Source organism: Galeopterus variegatus, unplaced genomic scaffold, assembly GCF_000696425.1.
Source record: "Galeopterus variegatus unplaced genomic scaffold, G_variegatus-3.0.2 Scaffold7510, whole genome shotgun sequence".
Taxonomy (NCBI): Eukaryota; Metazoa; Chordata; class Mammalia; order Dermoptera; family Cynocephalidae; genus Galeopterus; species Galeopterus variegatus.
Genome location: NW_007733621.1, coordinates 43,416 through 63,415, shown reverse-complemented (window position 1 = coordinate 63,415; position 20,000 = coordinate 43,416). Strand labels below are relative to the sequence as shown.

The window sequence follows — 20,000 nt, the reverse complement described above, 5'->3', positions numbered from 1 at the left end:
AGTAAAATATATATGATGATGCATTTGGTAAGTGCCTTGTTTCCACCCCCCAAATCTTGGACTTGAGCTAATGTAGCACCCTAGAGAAGAGACTCATAAATTCCAGATAGGGTTGTAATCGGAGGCCAAGAGTTAGCAAGGTATCATTGCTAGGTATAAGAGGCTGGGCTAGGGCTAGAGGGAAAGACTCAGCAAAAATAAAGCTGATAAACAAATACCGAGGCTGAGAATTTAGTTTGTAAAAGAAGGATGATTGATACCTGCCCTGGCATACTCAGAGAAGAGAACTTGAAATCTACGTTGGGGCAGGCATATATTTGAAAGTGGATGTCATACTAACGCCAGCTTGGAAAATATTGAAGAGGCAAAAGCCATGAATGAAATCAGAAATATTAGCTGGAATAATTTCCCAAGAACTGATTTCAATGGGGCTCAGCTTTCAATGAAGTCATCGGCTGCTCTCAGCACTTATATATGATGATGCATTTGGTAAGTGCCTTGTTTCCACCCCCCAAATCTTGGACTTGAGCTAATGTAGCACCCTAGAGAAGAGACTCATAAATTCTAGATAGGGTTGTAATCGGAGGCCAAGAGTTAGCAAGGTATCATTGCTAGGTATAAGAGGCTGGGCTAGGGCTAGAGGGAAAGACTCAGCAAAAATAAAGCTGATAAACAAATACCGAGGCTGAGAATTTAGTTTGTAAAAGAAGGATGATTGATACCTGCCCTGGCATACTCAGAGAAGAGAACTTGAAATCTACGTTGGGGCAGGCATATATTTGAAAGTGGATGTCATACTAACGCCAGCTTGGAAAATATTGAAGAGGCAAAAGCCATGAATGAAATCAGAAATATTAGCTGGAATAATTTCCCAAGAACTGATTTCAATGGGGCTCAGCTTTCAATGAAGTCATCGGCTGCTCTCAGCACTAGCTCAGAGTACTTACCCATTTCTTCAAGGGCCTAGTCCTGCAAAGGGAAGAAGAAACCTATGTCTGCTCATGCAACTTCCTATCTCTGTCAGATGCTGGAGTTATGTCTACTGGGGAGCTAGAGGAAGTGGGGTTCCCCTAAGCTCCTAAGTCTTCATCATTCACTCTTTGAGTTCAGTGCCTTGGTGCAGGGCACTTGGCTTTTAAGTGGCACTAGGTCAGCACATCAATGATATTCAATAAAATCCTCCCAAATTGAGTGAAATCTCAAATTTCTTTGTAGAAGAGCAGCTTCTGTCAAGTGTCCATGTACTGGTACTTGTGTAATATTTTACTGAAAACTACAGGCTAATATATCTCTGTCTCTCATCCCACAAAAAAGATGTATCTTTGAGCATTTGCTTCTACATTAAATTTTGGTTGTGTGAATAAATTATGTTTCATGCTTTAGCAGAGATCTCTCCATTAACCTGTTTTGTTTTAGTGATGTATCTTTGAGCATTTGCTTCTACATTAAATTTTGGTTATGTGAATAAATTATGTTTCATGCTTTAGCAGAGATCTCTCCATTAACCTGTTTTGTTTTAGTAAATGTCACTACTACCTACTAAGTTGCTCAAGAAAGAAACCCTGGATTCCTCCTGTTTCCTTCTCCCTTGCCTCCACAGTTGTCACTCAACAGCTTCTCTCAATTTTCCTATCAAAGTAGCTCTTGAATCCCCACTGCACCTGCCCTGGTCTAGTTCAATAGTTCATCCTCATCCATTCCTAGGCCTAAGGTGGCCATCCTTCATATATTTTGGCCATTTTTCACTTTTATATAGAGTAAGCTCTAGAAGAACTAAAAGATGATTATGTCACTTAATCTCTTCTATGACTTACTATTGTCTTTAGGAGGTAAGACTAAAACCTAACCCATGCTTGTTTCTTCAATGTTCTTTCTTTTTCTCTCTTAGAGATGATGGGTATCTTGTTCACTAAGTACCTAGCTTTGTATCTGGCTAAATGCTTCTTACTTTGAATACTGTGATTTAAATGCAAAAGATGACCATCTTTTAATTCACACTCATCATATTGTCATTTCGCTTAAAGTGGGGGTTTGCCTTACTTTATCTCCACCAAGATGTGGCAGAATAACGGCAATGTGTCTTTTGCCAAGAGGATGAAACACCAAAAAGGCACTGAACACAAGAAGTCACAGATCTGCCCAGTGTGCAACAGATAACTCCCAATTCTGACATCAGGCAGGAGCCACAAGAGGTGGGAGTGGGAGAGACGTTTTTTCACTTCCTAGCCACCAATATTCTGTTGATCCCAAAGAGTTGTCTTTGGCTGCTGTGCAGCTGCTGCAGCTGCTGTAGTTGGTATTCATAAGGGACAATTCCTGACCCTTGACCTCCAGCCCCACAACAGTGAGTCCATCATCAGTGCTAACAGATTGGCCTTGGCTTACCACTAGCTATGAAATTATGTAAGATCCACTAGAGGAACGTATTTCAAGAGTTTGGGAGATAAGGATATGAATATTCAAGGACTCTAAAAAACACAGATGCCTTTGTACAGAGTCAGCTTTCTTCTCTTTGAGTTGGTTTTCCTTGTCATAGAAATTAACTTCATTCACCCACACAGTCCTCAAATCTCTGCCAGAAACAAATGACCACTTGTGAAGTCATTGGCTTTTGATTTATTCTATAAAAAGCACTCACATGAAGTTAACAATTGCAGGCTGTCACTGCACTACATATAATAACGTATTTAACAGAAGCGTAATTTCAGAGGTAGTTACAAGATAATCACTGGTTGCTGTTTTATTCTGATTGCATAAATTGTACCATTGCTTTCATATAATCGCTCACTCTTAAAATAATTTCATTTTATTACTATTTTGCATGATGCCTCAGATGGAAAGACTCATTTGGTAAATTGTGACAATGGAGGTGCTCAAATGAGTTTTGAAAGCACACTCTTCATTTGGTATTTGATATCTTTTTTTCTTTTTTTAATGAGAGGATTTAGTAATGCATTTTAATGACTCCTGCTAAACAGAAACAAACATTGCTATACAGGGCTATTTGTTCTTTGTGTCCAGATGTATATCTTTAGAGGCAAATTAAATACTTGAATCATTTAAAAAGAAAAATGTATCCCCCTACCCCCACTTCCTGGAAGCAAGGGTTTTTGTTTTTTTTTTTTTAATTTAACTTTATCTATTTGGGAATACCAGCGTCACTTGTAAGTTCAAGTTTTTAAGACTAGAACAGTCCTACTAGATTCCTCATTGTCTCAGGCTCCATCTACTTAGTTAAATGCCTCCATATGCACAGTTTTATACTCAGGAAAAAAAAATTGTCCTTAATTCTCACCTTTCCTTGATCATGCCAAACCTGCTGGACAACTTAGAAAGATACCTAAATAATCGCATTCAGCAATATTCAGTATAGAGCCAGGTGAAATCAGCTGCGTGCCTGGTTCCCCTTCTCTGAGACCCATCACTTTCCTTTTGCATTTTAAGATCAGAACTGGATCCAGAGGTTATACAAGTCACAAAATTCCACAAATCTACTGTCCAGTGACCCCCACCCAAAGCCCCTTATTTGAAAAAAAACCTAAAACAATATGCTAAATATCAGATGTGTAAGTAATTTTGTCTTTCTGTTTTCCATATTTTCTATATTTCCAGAATACATAAATATATACATTTATATTTCCATATTTTCCAAAATTTCTGACATATACATATACAAGGGTACTTCAAAAAATTTGAGGAAACATAGAATTAAAAGATAATATGAATTGTTCCATGAACTTTTTGAAGTACCTTTATATATTTTATCATTTAAAAAATGGTAAATCTTAAGTTTTTAAGTCCCTAAAGCTTCCAACCAAGAACCCCGAATCTAATTATCTCTATACCCAGGGTATTCAGTGATGTTTCTACCAATGAAGGGGCTAGGGTGAGGTGGGGGTGGGGGGAGCTCAGGGCCAGGAGGCTGAATGAACTATGCTTCTTAGTGTTTTCTAGCTGGTGAAATTGCTTTTGCATTTCAATCCTGCCTGTTAACCCTCTTCCTTTATCATCTTTCCTGATATTTAAGATGGCCTTTCCTTGAGTAAGTTGAGGTGACTGACACTCTGATTTGAGGCATGTGTCAATAAACTGTTAGAGATGGAAGTAGATGCAAGTAATTGTATCTCTGTAAAAAAGTAAACAAATGGGGAAAGGGGAAGGGAGCAGCAAGGGACAGTCACTTCCTGACACGGCATGAGATTTCTTTATTCCTTGCAACTGGAGGTGTTATTACATTCATTATGTGGATGAAGAAACAACAGCTTAGAGAGGTTAAGCAGCTTGTGCAAGTCACAGGTCAGGAAATGTCTGCTTCATGACAACATTTATGTGTTGACATCCTAACCCCTAAGGTTATGATATTAGGACATGAGGACTTTGGGAGGTGATTAGGTTATGAAGGTTGAGCCCTCACGTTTGGAATTAGTTCCCTTATAGTAGAGGCCCAGAGAGCTATCTTGCCCCTTCCAGCATGTGAGGACACAGTGGGAAGGTGCCCTCTATGAACTAGAAAGTGGGCTTCACCAGACACTAAAGCTGCCAGTACCTTGATCTTGGATTTGCCAGCCTCTAGAACTGTGAAAAATAAATTTCTATTTTTTATAAGTCACCCAGTATATGGTAATTTGTTGTAATAGCCTGAACAAACTAAGATAGAAAATTGGTACTGATAGTGGGATGCTGCTATAACAAATACCTAAACTGTGAAAGTAGGTTTGTAACTTGATAAAGGGTAGAGGCTGGAAGAGTTTTGAAGTGCATTCTATGAAAAGCCTACATTGCTATGAATGGATTGTTAAGGCCAATTATGGTGAGGGCCCAGAAAGAAAAGAGAAAAGCTGCAGAGAGTGCTTGAATCTTATAGAATACCTAAGTGTTTGCAAACAATGTTCATAGAAATATGGACAGTAAAGGTCATTCTGATGATTACTAAGGCAGAAATCAGGAACATGTTACTTGACAATATAGGAAAGGCCATCTTTGTTACAAAATGGCAAAGAACCTGACTAAATTGTGTTCAAGTTCCAGTGTTTTATAAAACGTAAAATTTGTAAGCGATGAAGTTGTATATTTGCTGAGGAAATTTCTAAGCAAAGTGTTGAAGGTGAAGTTTGTCTTCTCTTGACTGCTTATAGTAAAATGCATGAAGAGGGAAATGACTTAAAGGTGGAATTGTTCATCAAAGGGGAAGAAGAACTTAAAAATTCGGAAAATTCTCAGCCCATCCATATATGAAAAAATGAGAAATTTGTTCAAGAGAGAAAAAAAAGGGTGTGGCCAAATTTGATAGGAAGATTAGTTTGGAGCAGCCATCTCAATCAAAGCTGTGTGCTATTCATCAGGACCATGGGGAGATCAAACAGCCATCTAAACAGAAGCTATGACTTATTGTTCAAGATGATGGAAGAATGACCTGCAAGAGCATTTCAGAGATCATTGGGGCTGCTCCTCCCATCATAGGCAAAGATTGCAAAGGCCTGGAGGGGCAGAACAGGGCCACAGCTACCTGGTGCCACCTCACATTATAGGCTCTACTTTGCACATTCTGGTGCAGTGCTCCTTAGCCACTGCAGGTGTGGCTCCAGTGGGCCCAGGTGCAGTGTGGTCTGTGGTGGTCACCCCTTCAGAGTGTACAGGTGGTAAACTTTGGCAGCATCCATGTACTGCCATTTCTGCTGGCATGATGAATGAACAAGCCATGATGGTGTGGCTTTGTCTACCTAGATTTTAAAGGATGGAGTTGCCCAGATCCTTGGGCATGTGACCCAGGGAGAGAACCATTGTGAAGATGGTGCCACTGCAGAGAGTCCCCAGTAAGGCAATGCCTAGTGTGGCAATGGGAGCAGAGCTGCCCATGTGATCCCAGACTACTAGAGCCATTGGCATGCTATTCCAGCCTAAAAGAGCCATAGGCACCCAGCTCCAACACATGAAAACTGTGGCATGGGCTGCACCCAGAAAAGCCATGGGGGCAGGGCTTCTAAGAGGGGTCCAATTCCTGCCCTAGTGTGTCCAGAAGATGGGACATTGAGTCAAAGATTATTCTCAAGTCTTAAGATTTAATGTTGTTTGCCCTGTTGGGTTTTGGACTTAAGATCTATTACCTCTTTCTTCTTTTCTATTTCTCCCTTTTGGAATAGAAATGGCTCTCTCATGTCTGTCTTATTGTATTTCGAAAGCACAAAACTTGTTTGATTTCACAGGCTCACAGCTGGAAGGAAATTTACCTCAGCAATGAATCATACAGTGTGTCTCACCCATATCTGATTTAAATGATATTTAGATGAGACTCTGGACTTTTGACTTTTGAGTTGATGCTGGAATAAGTTAAGAATTTTGGAGCTACTGGGATGGAATGAATATATTTTGCATGTGAGAAGGACAGGGATTTGGGGGGCTGGGAGCAAAGTGCTATGGTAGGAATATTTGTGCACCTCCAAAATGTTATGTGTTGAAATCCTAACCCCCAAGGTGATGGTATTAGGAGGTGAAGCCTTTAGGAGGTGATTAGGTCATGAGAGCTCTGCCCTCATATGTGGGATTAGTACTCTTATGAAAGAACCCTCAGAGAGCTAGCTTGTCCCTTCTACCATGTGAGGACACAGTGAGCAGGTGCCCTCTGTGAACCAAAAGTGGGCCCTCACCAGACACTGAATCTGCCAGTACCTTGATTTTGGAATTCCCAGCATCCAGAACTGGGAGAAGTAGATTTCTATTGTTTAAGCCACCTGATTTATGGTATTTTGTTATAGAAGCTAAACAGACTGACAACCACTAACTAGAGGCAACATGTCAAGCAAGTAACTCGACCTCTCTGAGTTTCAGTGTCCTCAGCCCTGGTACCTCCTTTACAGAGACGTTGTCAGGAATAAAATGTATTGGAAGCGTTCTGTGAAATTTTACCAACAATACAAAATTTTCATTGTACACGTAGGAAAAATGAGGACTAGAGAGTTCAAGACAAGGTTGTCTGTGTTTACAATTTACACATCCATCTTCCCCAAACTCCTGTCCACTGAAATATAATCATGAATCAACAAGTTAGCAAATATTTGGATCCCTAACAGGTACAAACCATAGGAGGCACTGCAGGTAAAAACATGAATATAACACAATCTTGGAAGTTATTCAAATGGCATTTAATAGCATGTAGTAGAATAACTTATGATTAGCTGTGTGATAATTTGTATAGACATTAAGTACATGTAAGTCAGAAGAGTTATCAATTGGGATGCAATCTAGTGTAACATAATTCACTTGTCACAGTTTCTATAAGGCTTGAAGTACATTATGAAAAATAGAGAAAAATCTGTTCATATGTGAGAAGCTCCACACCAGATAAGGTAAAAATACTTATTGCAGTATTTTCTATCTAATGAATGATTTAATATCAGGCAAAATAGAGAAAAATCTGTTCATATGTGAGAAGCTCCAGACCAGATAAGGTAAAAATACTTATTGCAGTATTTTCTATCTAATGAATGATTTAATATCAGGCTATATTTAAAATAAGTAAAATATGTATGACTCTACTTTGCTGTTTTTATATGATTTGATATTTGTTAGCTAATCGTTCAAATCATTTGGGCTACTTTGTAGTGCTCTGTGACCTGTGGCTCTGGAGTTCAGCAAAGGGTTGTATACTGCATACTGAGAGGCATTGGTCGTGTGGCTGAAGAAATGTGTGATCAATCCACCCGGCCTTATTTTCAGAGGCAATGTTGGCATCAGGATTGCTTGCAGTACCAGTGGATGGCAGGAAAGTGGTTGGATGTGAGTATTGACAAGTAAACTTTCAAAGACACTGCATATCAAAATGTTTTATTCATTTTGTCACTGCATTTCTAGTGTTCAACATCATGTGAGAAAAAAGAGACACATCGACTAGTCAAGTGCATTAATGCACAGAACATTCAAGTGAATGAAAATTTCTGTGATCCTTCAACCAGACCTCCTTCAATAAAAAAATGCAGAAACTCTCCCTGCAAGTATATTGTGGTAACAGGAGACTCATCACAGGTAAGGCAAAGAAAGGAACTGAGAATTTTTGCCCCTGGATAAAACATCTAGATCTAAAATTTGACTCAGCTGAAACTGGGTCCAAAATTTGAATATGGGGGCAGATGATGGTTATGCATATCAGTCTAAGGAATGAAACTACTGACAGTTGGATGGTGCAGGTAGGTTAATAGTAACATGTATGTTACACTTTAGTACAAGTCTGAAGTGTCAATTGGTGTCAGCTGTGAAACCAAGACCAGGAACAGTTTGGCAAACTGGCCCATAGTTGCCCACTTTTTAAAACAGCTTTTTGAGGTATAATGGACAAGCCATAAATTGCATATACTTTTTTTGTGTGTGTGTGTGTGCGTCTTTTTCGTGTTTTTTTTTGTGTGTGTGTGCGTCTTTTTCGTGACCGGTAAGGGGATTGCAACCCTTGGTGTGGTGTCGCCTTTTTTTGTGTGTGTGTGTGTGCGTCTTTTTCGTGACCGGTAAGGGGATTGCAACCCTTGGTGTGGTGTCGCCCGCACCGCGCTCAGCCAGTGAGCACACCGGCCATTCCTATATAGGATCCGAACCCGCAGCGGGAGCGTCGCTGCGCTCCCAGCCCTGCACTCTCCCGAGTGCACCATGGGGTCAGCTCATAAATTGTGTATACTTAGTGTATAGCTTAATAAATTTTAACATAGAAAACTAGTACTATATTCAAAATAACAAGCTTCATCCCTGAAAGTCTCCTTGGGCTACTTTATACTCCTTCATCCCTCTCCTCTCCCTCCCCACCTTACAGGTGATATGATATTGTATTAGTTTGCATTTTCTAGAGTTTTATATACATTGAATCATATAGTGTACTTTTTTGTGTGTGATATAACGTAAGTATTTTGAATTTTAAGCTGGTTGTAATATGTATCAATAATTTATTCCTTGTTATTTTTTAATGTATTCCAGTACAGGAATGTCTTCAAGATCACTAATCTTTTCTTCTGTTATCTGATCTGCCTTTAATCCCCCATTTTTCATCACAGACATTATCTTCATCTTTTTAAGTCTGATTTAAGCTTTTTAGTATCTTTCATGTCTTAACTTTTTTAACATATGAAATACAGTTATTAATAACTTTTTAATGTTCTTTTCTGCTAATTCTAACATCTGTGTGTGTTTACAATTTAGAGAATTTTAGAATATTCACAAGTTTGTGTAACCATCACCATGATCTAATTTCAGAACATTTATCACCCTCAAAAGAAACTTCATACCCATTAGTAGTCACTGCTTATTCTCCCACTTCCCCCTAGCCCTAGTCAACCACTAGTTTATTTTTTCTTTCTACAGATTTTGTGCTCTGGACATTTAGTGTAAATGGAATCATGCAATAAGTGGTCTTTTATGTCTGGCTTTTTTCACTTAGCATATATTTTTTAGGTTCATCCGTGTTGTAGCATACGTCAGTATTTCATTGCTTTTTATGGCTGAATAATATTCCGTTGTAGGGATATACTACATTTTGTTTCATCCATTCATCAGTTGATGGACATTTGGGTTGATTCCACTTTTTGGCTATTATGAATAATGCGAGGAACATTTTGGTACAAGTTTTTGTGTGGATACATATTTTCAATTCTCTTGAGCATGTACATAAGAGTGGAATTCCTGGGTATTTTGATAACTCTATGTTTAATTTTTTCAGGAACTACCAAACTGTTTTCTGCAGTAGCTACACCATTTTTCATTTGTATCAGCAATGTTTGAATGTTTGTATTTCTCCATGTTGACATCAGCACTTGCTATAGTCCATTTTTTAATATAGTCATCCTAGTGTGTATGAAATGATATCTCAGTATGTGTTGGAACTGCATTTCTCTAATGACTAATGATGCTGAGCGTGTTTTAAGTGCTCTTTAGCTACTCTTATTTGAAGAAATGTCTATTCAAATCTTTTACCTATTTTTATTGGGTGATTTGTTTTTTTACTATTGAATTATAAAGTTTTTAAAATATATTCTGGATTTGATTTTTATCAGTTACATAATTTCCAAATATTTCCTCCTGTTCTGTGGGTTATCTTTTCTTGATAGTGTCCTTTGACACACAAATGTTTTTAATTTTGATTAAGTCAAATTTATCTCTCCCTTTTTTTCAGTTCTTTGTGCCTTAAGTATATCTAAGAAACTATTGCCTAATCCATGGTTGCAAAGATTTAGACCCATTTTTTTTCTAAGACTTTTATCATTTTAGCTCATATACTTAGGCCTTTGATACATTTTAGTTAATTTTTGTATACAATGTGACATAGGGATCTAAATCCATCTTTTTGCATGCGGTTATTCAGTTGTCCCAGCACAATTTGTGGAAAAGATTATTCTTTCCCCAATGAATTATCTTGGCGTCCTTTACAAAAATCAATTGTCTATAAATGTATTGGTTTATTTCTTTTTTTTTTTTTTCCTTTTTGTCTTTTTTCGTGACCGGCAACGGATCGCAACCCTCAGTGTCGCGCCCGTACCGGACCGGGACCGGCCACGGGATTGCAACCCTCGGTGTTGCTCCCGCCCCTCGCTCAGCCAGTGAGCGGCCGGTCTGTATGTGGGATCCGAACCCTCGGCGGGAGCGCCACCGTGCTTCCCAAGTGGCGCACTATAGTAGTGCGCCACCGGGCCAGCCCTGTATTGGTTTATTTCTGAAGTCTCAGTACTATTCCTTTGATCTGTGTGCCTGTCCTCATGTCATTACCATATAGTCTTGACTATTATTGTTTTATGGTAAGTTCTGAAGTCACAATGTATGAGTGAACCAACTTTGTTCTTCCTTTTCAAGACTGTTTTGCTATTCTGAGTCCCTTATATCACCATATGAATTTTAGGACCAGCCTGTCAAAATCTCTGTAAGAACCCTCCTCAGGTGCTTCTTGAAAATGCAGACAACCCTGGACTTGTGCACAACCTTATGCATATACCTGGCCTTCTAGATTCCTATGAATGTGCTGGAGCTTTTCAAAGCCCCTATGGACATCTTTTTCCCCAGATTTTCTTTTTAAGCTTTTTGGCTAGCCTATTGATGCCTCAACTATTATTCGCTACCTCTGGAAGCTGCAAAGTTAAACAATGGCTTCTAAAATTGTTTACAAAAAATGCTTCCAGGCTTTTAGCACTGGGCAAGTCAGGTTAAATAAAGACAGCCTGTAAATAGGGTCTTACAAAAAACTTCTAAACAGTTTGAATAATGACAATTCTTTGTGAATGAGTCTTTGAAGGATGTCCAAGTCTGTTCTGCCCCCTTTGGTGGCTGCCAGGCTGCTGGTTTTCACCGTGATTTCATGACTATTGATTTTCAAGGCTACCACAGAGCTGGAAAGGAGAGAATGGGAGTATAGCCAGTTGAAATACTGCAAACCCTAGCCATTTTTCTTGAATAAATGCCATTTGGATTGCTGTAAGTATGGTTAATTTACAGAATTCTGAAAAAGTTGATCTGACAAACTTTTGCCAGTTTTCTCATTGCTCTTATGGAAGCGAGAATTTGATGTTCTCGCTCTGCCATTTTCACTGATGTCACCCTTGTGGGTATGTTTTGATTGATGGGTTTTTCTCTTCATTTTGGTATGATTTTCCTGCTCCTTTGCATGTCTATAAATTTTTTATTGCATGCAAGACATTATGAATTTTAGCTTTTTGGTTACTGGTTTTTTTTTTGTTGTTGTTTCTATACATATATTTTGAGCTTTGTTCTGGGATGCAGTTATTTTGTCTAGGAGCAGTTTCATCATCCCTTGTCTTGCTCTTAATATTTGTTAGGCAAGACCAGTGCATTGTTTAATCTAGGGTTAATTATTCCTCTCCATTGTGGCAAGAACCTTTTGAGTACTCTACCGATTGCCCCATAGACACTATACTTGACCCTCTGTGAGTGCCAGATACAGTAACCTCTAAGCCTGTTGGCTGGTTATTCCCTGGCCTCAGTTGGTGTCCTCACATGTATGTATGCACTGGTCAGAACTCTGATGTCTCCTTTTCTGTGTGTCAAGACCTGGAAATTCTTTCAACGCAGTAGGCTGGGGCAATTATAGGGTCAGTCTGCTTGTTTCCCATCTGCTAGGGATCACTGTTATTTATTGCCTCATGTTGAGTATCTTAAAAGCTATTGTTTTATATATTTTGTCCAGGTGTTTTTGGTTTTCAGTTAGAAGGTAAATCTATTCCTTGTTATTCCATTTTTGCTGGTAGCAGAAATCTATTTGCCTGTTTTCGACTTGAGGCTTTAATTTATATCTAAATCACACACCTATTTTAGTCAAGTGGTATTAGACTTCACATATCTGTATTAAGAAAAATGTATGATAATTTATACATAGTTACAGGTAAGTCCTATAAATGTCCTTTATTTCAGGTAAGAATCCCTAACACGTTTCATTTGTCTGAAGTTGTGCCTATTGGGAGATACAGTTTCATTCACTTATGATATTCCTAGTAATGAAATGGATAAAAACACAGGCACTACGGACAGAAAATCTAGCCTGAATCTGGGTCCTTTCCATTTATTGGTACAACTCTGGATAAGTTGCCTAATGTCTTTGAGCTTTTTTGTTTACTCGTCTGTAAATGAGGCTAATTAAATGGGATTGATGTGGAGATGACAAAGCATAATATATATTAAGCATCTGACAAATATTAGGCTCTGGCTAATTTAAGAACATCTTCTCTCCTTGTAATTGTATTTTTCAGTGTGCATATAACTGTGGATTTAGTTACCAACAGAGGATTACATATTGCATAGGGATCCGGTCGGCTAAGAAACATAAGCTCCATCAGCTTCAGCCTGTAGAATATCAAGAATGCCCTGTGCTACCTTATTCTCAAGTTTACAAATGCAATGTGAAGAGTTGTTTGCACATGGCCACTTGGAAAGTTGGAAAATGGAGCAAGGTCAGTGAATAATTATGAATTTAAAACCTTCTAAATAAGACTTTGTAGGTGTAGCATGCCTGCCTGATAATCTGCATGTCTAACTAGATCCTCAGAGCATCTCACACCCCTGTTGTCTAACAACTACTTTATCAGTTATTTGTATAAATATCTTATCTTTCTTTCTATGCTCGTTATCACTTACTTATAAGCAGAGACCATAACTAATACTTATTTCTGTTCCTCAGAGAACCTTGCATGGTGGTTTGCACTTTAAGTAGAAATATTAAGAATATATTGAGTAGAATATATTAAGAAATATTTATTGCTTAAGTGAATAAGTAAATCTAACATACAAGCAGTAAAAGTTATTTGTGCTATATTTGATTCCCACTTTGATGGAAGGCAATTAAATATTACTGTGCAAACTTAGAGTATAACTTAATGAGAAAAAATGTCAGAAGTCTTAATTGATTAATATTTATTAAGTATTTACAATGTACTGTTGATATAACTGCACAAAATAAATGAAAGAAAGCAAGCAACTGAGAAATAACAGATTCAGGCTCATGTCTAAGGATTTTTCCTGCTTGTGCCTGTCTAGCCTCTGGCATATTTTTGCAAATTTTTGCATCTTCAGTAGTTCTAGCTACTCTTGACCCTCAGTTTGTTCCAAAAGGACTTCATCTGAGAGGAGGAAGCATGGATTTACTGGCCTTATTATTCATGATAAATTTACCTTCAAATTTTACTCTGTTCACAGTGCTCAGTGACTTGTGGAATTGGGATAGTGAAAAGAAGAGTGGAATGCATGGCTGAAAATGGTTTGACCAGTGACTTATGTTTAAAGGTTTTAAAACCAAGTGCTCAAAAGAAATGTTATGCCAAAGACTGTAAGTCGGGATAGTGAAAAGAAGAGTGGAATGCATGGCTGAAAATGGTTTGACCAGTGGCTTATGTTTAAAGGTTTTAAAACCAAGTGCTCAAAAGAAATGTTATGCCAAAGACTGTAAGTAATAGGCTTCAAAAATCTACACAGTACCTAAGTGTTCCTAAGAAGTTTTAGCTAAAATGTGAAAATAAATACTTGCAGCAGTTATGCACTCCACTAAAATGAAGTGTCAGGTTTTCAGAGTATAGCAATATTTGTATGATTAAGTTCATGCTGTGGTTGTAATTTGCTCATTGTTGATAAGATGTGTTAACTTGTCCTTGAAGGTAAATCATTTGCCTCCTGCAAAGAAATCCAAGTGAAAAACAACATTACCAAGGATGGTAACTATTACCTTAACATTAAGGGAAGAATAATAAAGGTATTACAAATCAGTTCCTATTTGATTTTAACATTGACATTGACTTTGGAAAAAGCTTTTCTAGATATTCGCATTTTTCCTTTAGATCCATTGTGTAGACATGCACTTGGAGAACCCCAAGGAATATTTGCCACTGGTCAAAGGTGAAGAGGACAACTTTTCTGAAGTGTATGGCCTTAGGTATGAGCTGTGTTTTGGCCTATCTGTACATTTTTACGGTCCTTCAAGAGAATTAGAAGTTCCAGCCTTCAGACTGATACTTGAATACCTTCAATGTGAGACAAGTAATTGAGGAGCAGGTGAACATATTAAGACCTAAGCCAGATGTTGATGCCTGTTCAATATTAAAGACTTGAGTGTTAACATGTGCTCACAGAGAGATTGACTAGGAATCCTGTGGGTGAATGGTGGGACAGCAGAAAAGGGAAGGATTTAAGACCAATGTGTATTTTTATAGAAATCAAATTAATTCCAGTATTGAAAGCTACGAGAATTATAGCGAATTATTTTTCTACAAACCATTCGTGAATTTCTCGTTGAGAATTTTGAATGTTAGCTTTGACTGATTTTTACTTCTTTTTCTTTTACCTTATTGACACCATAATATTGAGAGCAGGAATGTGTCTTTTGCCTTCTCAATTCCAAAGTTTACCCTTTAACTATATTATGGTCTAATAACTGTATCTAATACTAAAAATATTTTGATGTTTTTACAGACTGCAAAATCCAAATGACTGTCCTTTTAATGGAAGTAGGAGGCAAGACTGTGAATGTAAAAATGACTACCTAGCTGCTGGATATACTGTTTTCAGCAAAATAAGAATTGATCTCACTGCCATGCAAATTAAGAGTAAGTGCAGAATCTTTATTTTTAAAACAAAAAGCCTCCATTTGCTAATGAAAGTCTAACAATATACTAGTATATGTGATAGCCAGGGTATAGAGAAGGGGTCTAGCTTTGTGGAATTATTATTTAAATTTTCTAAAACATGTTATTAGTGACATACTTCCTTGCAATGACATGCACCATGGGGATCTTTAATAAAAATGTAGCAGTAATGACAGTGATAAGATACTGCCCTTCCAAAATAAATCCCTCACCTTAAAATCCTCAACTACATTAAGGATAAGGAAGTTAATATACTCAATGTATTTGTGTAAGCTTTTTGCAAGGTTTAAAGTAATAATTAACATTAGTTTCAAATGATAATTTATCAAGTATATTTTCCCATGTATTATCTCATTTAATCTTTTCAACAATCCTGTGTTAGTTAGGGCAACAGTGTTACAAGTGATGAAATTAAGATGCACAAATGGAAGTTAAGTGACCTGTCTCAATTTATAATGTATGCTATACGAAGTTATTACGCAGATCGGAAGCATACAGTTAGTAACTGGCTTCAGGGGAAAATAAAGTCCCATTCACAGACCCCAAATTATGGATCATACTGCTTTTAGGAAGTAAATTTTAATATAGTCAATTCAAAACATAGTTATGGAACCTAATACGTATGCACTGGGCATAATGCAGCCTGCTATCCTGAAAGTCACACATGTACATGAAGAAGCAAAGAAGTTCACTTCAGAAGCAGAGACGCCATCTCAATCGCCAGTGATCATTAGTGCCTAGCACAATGCGTGACCTATTGAAAGAAACAAACAAAATATTTGTTGACAGTATAGGTATGAATACATAATATCTAAATTACAGCCATATGATGATGAACTATTATTGTTAGTAATGGTGGCTACCATTTACTGAACATCCACCATTTGCTACATCAGAGAAGCATTCTACTGCTGTGGTTATGATCATAAACTCTGGTGTCAGATTTTCTGGGTATAAATTCCTCATCTCCATTTACCAGTTATGTGACCTAGGAAATATCTCTTTAAGCCTAGGTTCCCTCATCTGTAAAATGAGAAGCCACTTCTAGGTTTCTTTTTTTTCTCTTCTTTCCTTTTTTTTTTGTCTTTTGTGTGTATGTGTGAATATTAAGAGGTGATACTTGTAACATACTTAGTCAATGTCTTGCACATAGTAAATGCTCTATAGATACTGGTTATTATTTAACAATGTATTTATGTCAGGTAATTAGCATTGCTAAGTATATAATGGACACTCAGTAGCTTATTTACTGCTAATTAGGCTGCTATTTTTCACTAATTCATCCAACAAAGCTGCCATTTTGCCAGAAAATGGGCTGGGCCCTGAGCATACGATGTCAAATATATCAATTTTCAACTCCTGTCAAAATTTTCCTTCCTCGACTTATGTGGTAAAAACCCAGTGTTGATTAAATTAAACCTTCTGCCCATTCTGCACCTCAGCCATGAAACTGAGTACTGCAAATTATAAGATGGAGCAAATGGTGGATGTTCAGTAAATGGTAGCCATCATTACTAAGTGACTGCTGTCACTTTAAATGCATGACTCCTAGGCTTACACAAACTCTCAGTGCTGCCAAATAATCCTATTGCATTTCCCTGGTCCATTCCTTCTTCAATCTACCTAAATGTTTTCTTCATACCTTATTCTCTAGCTTCAAATTTCTAAATTTCTAACTCTATTCACTCATAGCTGATGATCTTGCTTCCTGATAAAATAAGAACAGAAAGAAGTTGCTGTAAGTTCCCACTGCTACATCTACAAACCTAACTAAATCTTTACCTACAAGTTTTGCCTTCTCTCCTTTAAAAAAAAAAGACAAAAAAACAAAAAACAATGAAGCATGCTGTGATAATCATTTGGCTATACAGTATGTTAACATAATGTAGCTCCCCCACCCCACTCTTTCAACTTAAAAATTATTTTTATTTATTATTGTAACATAGTTGATTGTACATATCTGTGGGGTACAGCATTGAATATCATTACCTGTGTGCAATGTGTGATACTCAAATTAAGATAATTAGTATATTCAACGTTATACAATGTAATCATTTTTGTGGCCATTTACCAATTCCTCCCTTACTCCCCTCCCAGTCCTCCTTTCCTACCTTTGGTAACCTAAGTTCTGTTCTCTTCTTTTTAAAGTTCAATGTATTATTGTGAATGTTGTAGATTTCTTGCTTGCTCTCTTTTCTTTTCCTTTTTTGTTTTAATTAATTTGTTGTTTTTTAGCTCCCACTTATGAGTGAGGACATGTGGTATTTCTCTTTCTGTGCCTAGCTTATTTCACTTCATATGATTTTCTCTAAGTTCATCCACGTTGCTGCAAATGGCAGGATTTCATTCTTTTTTATGGCAGAATAGTATTTCATTGTGTATACATACCACATTTCCCTTATCCAGTCATCTCACAATGGACATTTAGGTTGGTTCAAACTCTTTGCTACTGTAAATAGAGCCACAATAAACATGGGGGTGCAGGTATCCCTTTGACATGATGTTTTCCATTCTTTTGGGGATGTACCTAGCAGTGGAATTTCTGGTTCATACGACAATTCTATCTATAATTGTTTCAGAAACCTCCATACCATTTTCCATAATGGCTGCACCAATTTATAGTCCCAGCAGCAGTGTAGGAGGATTCCCCTTCCTTCATTCACATCTTTGTCCACATTTGTTATTCTCTATCTTTTTGATAACAGCCAGTCAACTGGGGTGAGATGATATTTCAGTACGGTTTTGATTTGCATGTCACTGATGTTGAGTGCTATTGAGCATTTTTTTCATGCGTCTGTTGGCCATTTGCGTATCTTCCTTTGAAGTAATGCCTATTCAGCTCCTTTGTCCATTTTTTAATAGGGTTATTTGTTTTTTGTACTGTTATGTTGTTTAAGTTCCTTGTATATTCTGGATATTAATCCTTTGTAGGGATATTCTGGATGAGTAGTTTGCAAATATTTTCTCCCACTTTGTAGATTGTCTTTTCACTCTGGTAATTGTTTATTTTGCTCGGCAGAAGCTTTTTAGTTTGATAATATCCCATTTTTTAATTTTTTCTTTTGTTGCCTCTGCTTTGGGGGTCATATTCATAAAGTCTTTGCCCAATTCTACTTAATGAAGTGTTTCACCTATGTTTTCTTTTAGTGGTTTTATAGTTTCAGGTCTTATATTTAAGTTTTTAATCCATTTTGAGTTAATTTCGGTATATGGTGAAAGGTATGGGTCTAGTTTGATTCTTCTACATATGGATGTCCCATTTTCCCAGCACCATTTATCGAAGAGGCTGTCTTTTCCCCAATGTGTGTTTTAGTGCCTTTGTCGAAGATCAGTTGAGTGTAAGTATGTGGATTGATTTCTGGGTTCTCAATTCTGTTCCATTGGTCCAAGTGTCTGTTTTTATGCCAGTACCATGCTGTTTTGGTTACTATAGCTTTGCACTATAATTTGACATCATGTAGTGTTATGCGTCCTGCTTTATTTTTTTTTATTGCTCAGGATTGCTTTGACTATTTGGGGTCTTTTGTTGTTCCATATGAATGTTAGGATTGTTTTTTCTATTTCTGTGAAGAATATTACTGGTAAATTGAGGAGGCTTGCATTGAATTTGTAGGTCACTTTGGGTAGTATGGACATTTTCACAATGTTAATTCTTCCAATCCAAGATCATGGAATGTCTTTCCATCTTCTTCTGTCCTCTTTAATTTCTTTCAGCAGTGATTTGTTGTTCTTGTTGTAGAGATCTTTCACCTACTTGGATAAATTAATTCCTAGGTATTTTATTTTTTTGGTGACTATTGTAAATGGGCTAGCTTTCTAGATATCTTTTTCTGCTAGCTCATTGTTTGAGTATAAAAACACTACTTATTTTTGAGTATTGATTTTGTATCCTGCAACTATAGAAACACAAAAAACGGTACAAAAGATCAATGAAACAAAAAGTTGGTTTTTCAAGAAGATAAACAAAATAGATAAACCATTAGCTAGGCTAACTAAAAAAAAAGAAGAGAGAGGACCCAAATAACAAATATTAGAAATGAGAAAGGAGACATTACAACTGATACCACAAAAATACAAAGAATCATTAGACACTGTTATAAACAACTATACACTAACAAATTTGAAAATTTGGAGGAAATAGATAAATTTCTGGACACATAGAAACTACCAAGACTGGACCAAGAAGAAATAGAAAACCTGAACAGAACAAGAGCAAACAATGAGGTTGAAACAATGATCAGCATTCTCCCAACAACAACAAAAAAAGCCTGGGACTGGATGGCTTTACTGCTGAATTCTACCAAACCTTTAAAGAAGAAATAATAGCAATTCTCCTCAAACTATTCCAAAAAATTGAAGCAGAGACCCTTCTCCCAAACTCATTGCATGAGTCCAGCATCATCCTGATACCAAAATCAAAGATACAACAACAACAAAAAGAGAACTACAGGCCTATATGTCTGATGAACATAGACACAAAAATCCTCAATAAAATATTAGCAAATAGAATACAGCAGCACATCAAAAAAGTTATANCACAAAAATCCTCAATAAAATATTAGCAAATAGAATACAGCAGCACATCAAAAAAGTTATACTCCATAATCAAATGGGATTCACCCCAGTGATACAAGAATGGTTCAACATATGCAAGTCAATAAATGTGATAACCCACATCAACAAAATCAAGGATAAAAACCATATGATTATCTCAATAGACACAGAAAAAGCATTTGAGAAAATTCAACATCCCTTTATGATAAAGCCCCTCAGCAAATTAGGTGTAGAAGGAAAGTATCTCAACACAATAAAAGCCATATACAACAAACCTATTGCCGATATCATCTTGAATGAATGGGAACAAGACAAGGATGCCCATTCTCACCATTCCTACTT

General features: G+C 37.1%; 1 protein-coding gene across 1 annotated transcript in view; it reads left to right on the top strand.

Moving 5' to 3' along the window:
* The window catches only part of LOC103607528 (A disintegrin and metalloproteinase with thrombospondin motifs 20-like), a gene marked incomplete at its 5' end in the record, with an annotated part of 75,563 nt that overhangs the window by 42,972 nt on the left and 12,591 nt on the right, over positions 1-20,000 (top strand). Inside the window, 8 exon segments of the mRNA XM_008592024.1 lie at positions 5,529-5,704; positions 7,600-7,773; positions 7,849-8,019; positions 12,723-12,923; positions 13,666-13,795; positions 14,121-14,215; positions 14,301-14,395; positions 14,932-15,065. Coding sequence (XP_008590246.1) covers positions 5,529-5,704; positions 7,600-7,773; positions 7,849-8,019; positions 12,723-12,923; positions 13,666-13,795; positions 14,121-14,215; positions 14,301-14,395; positions 14,932-15,065 — 1,176 coding nt within the window.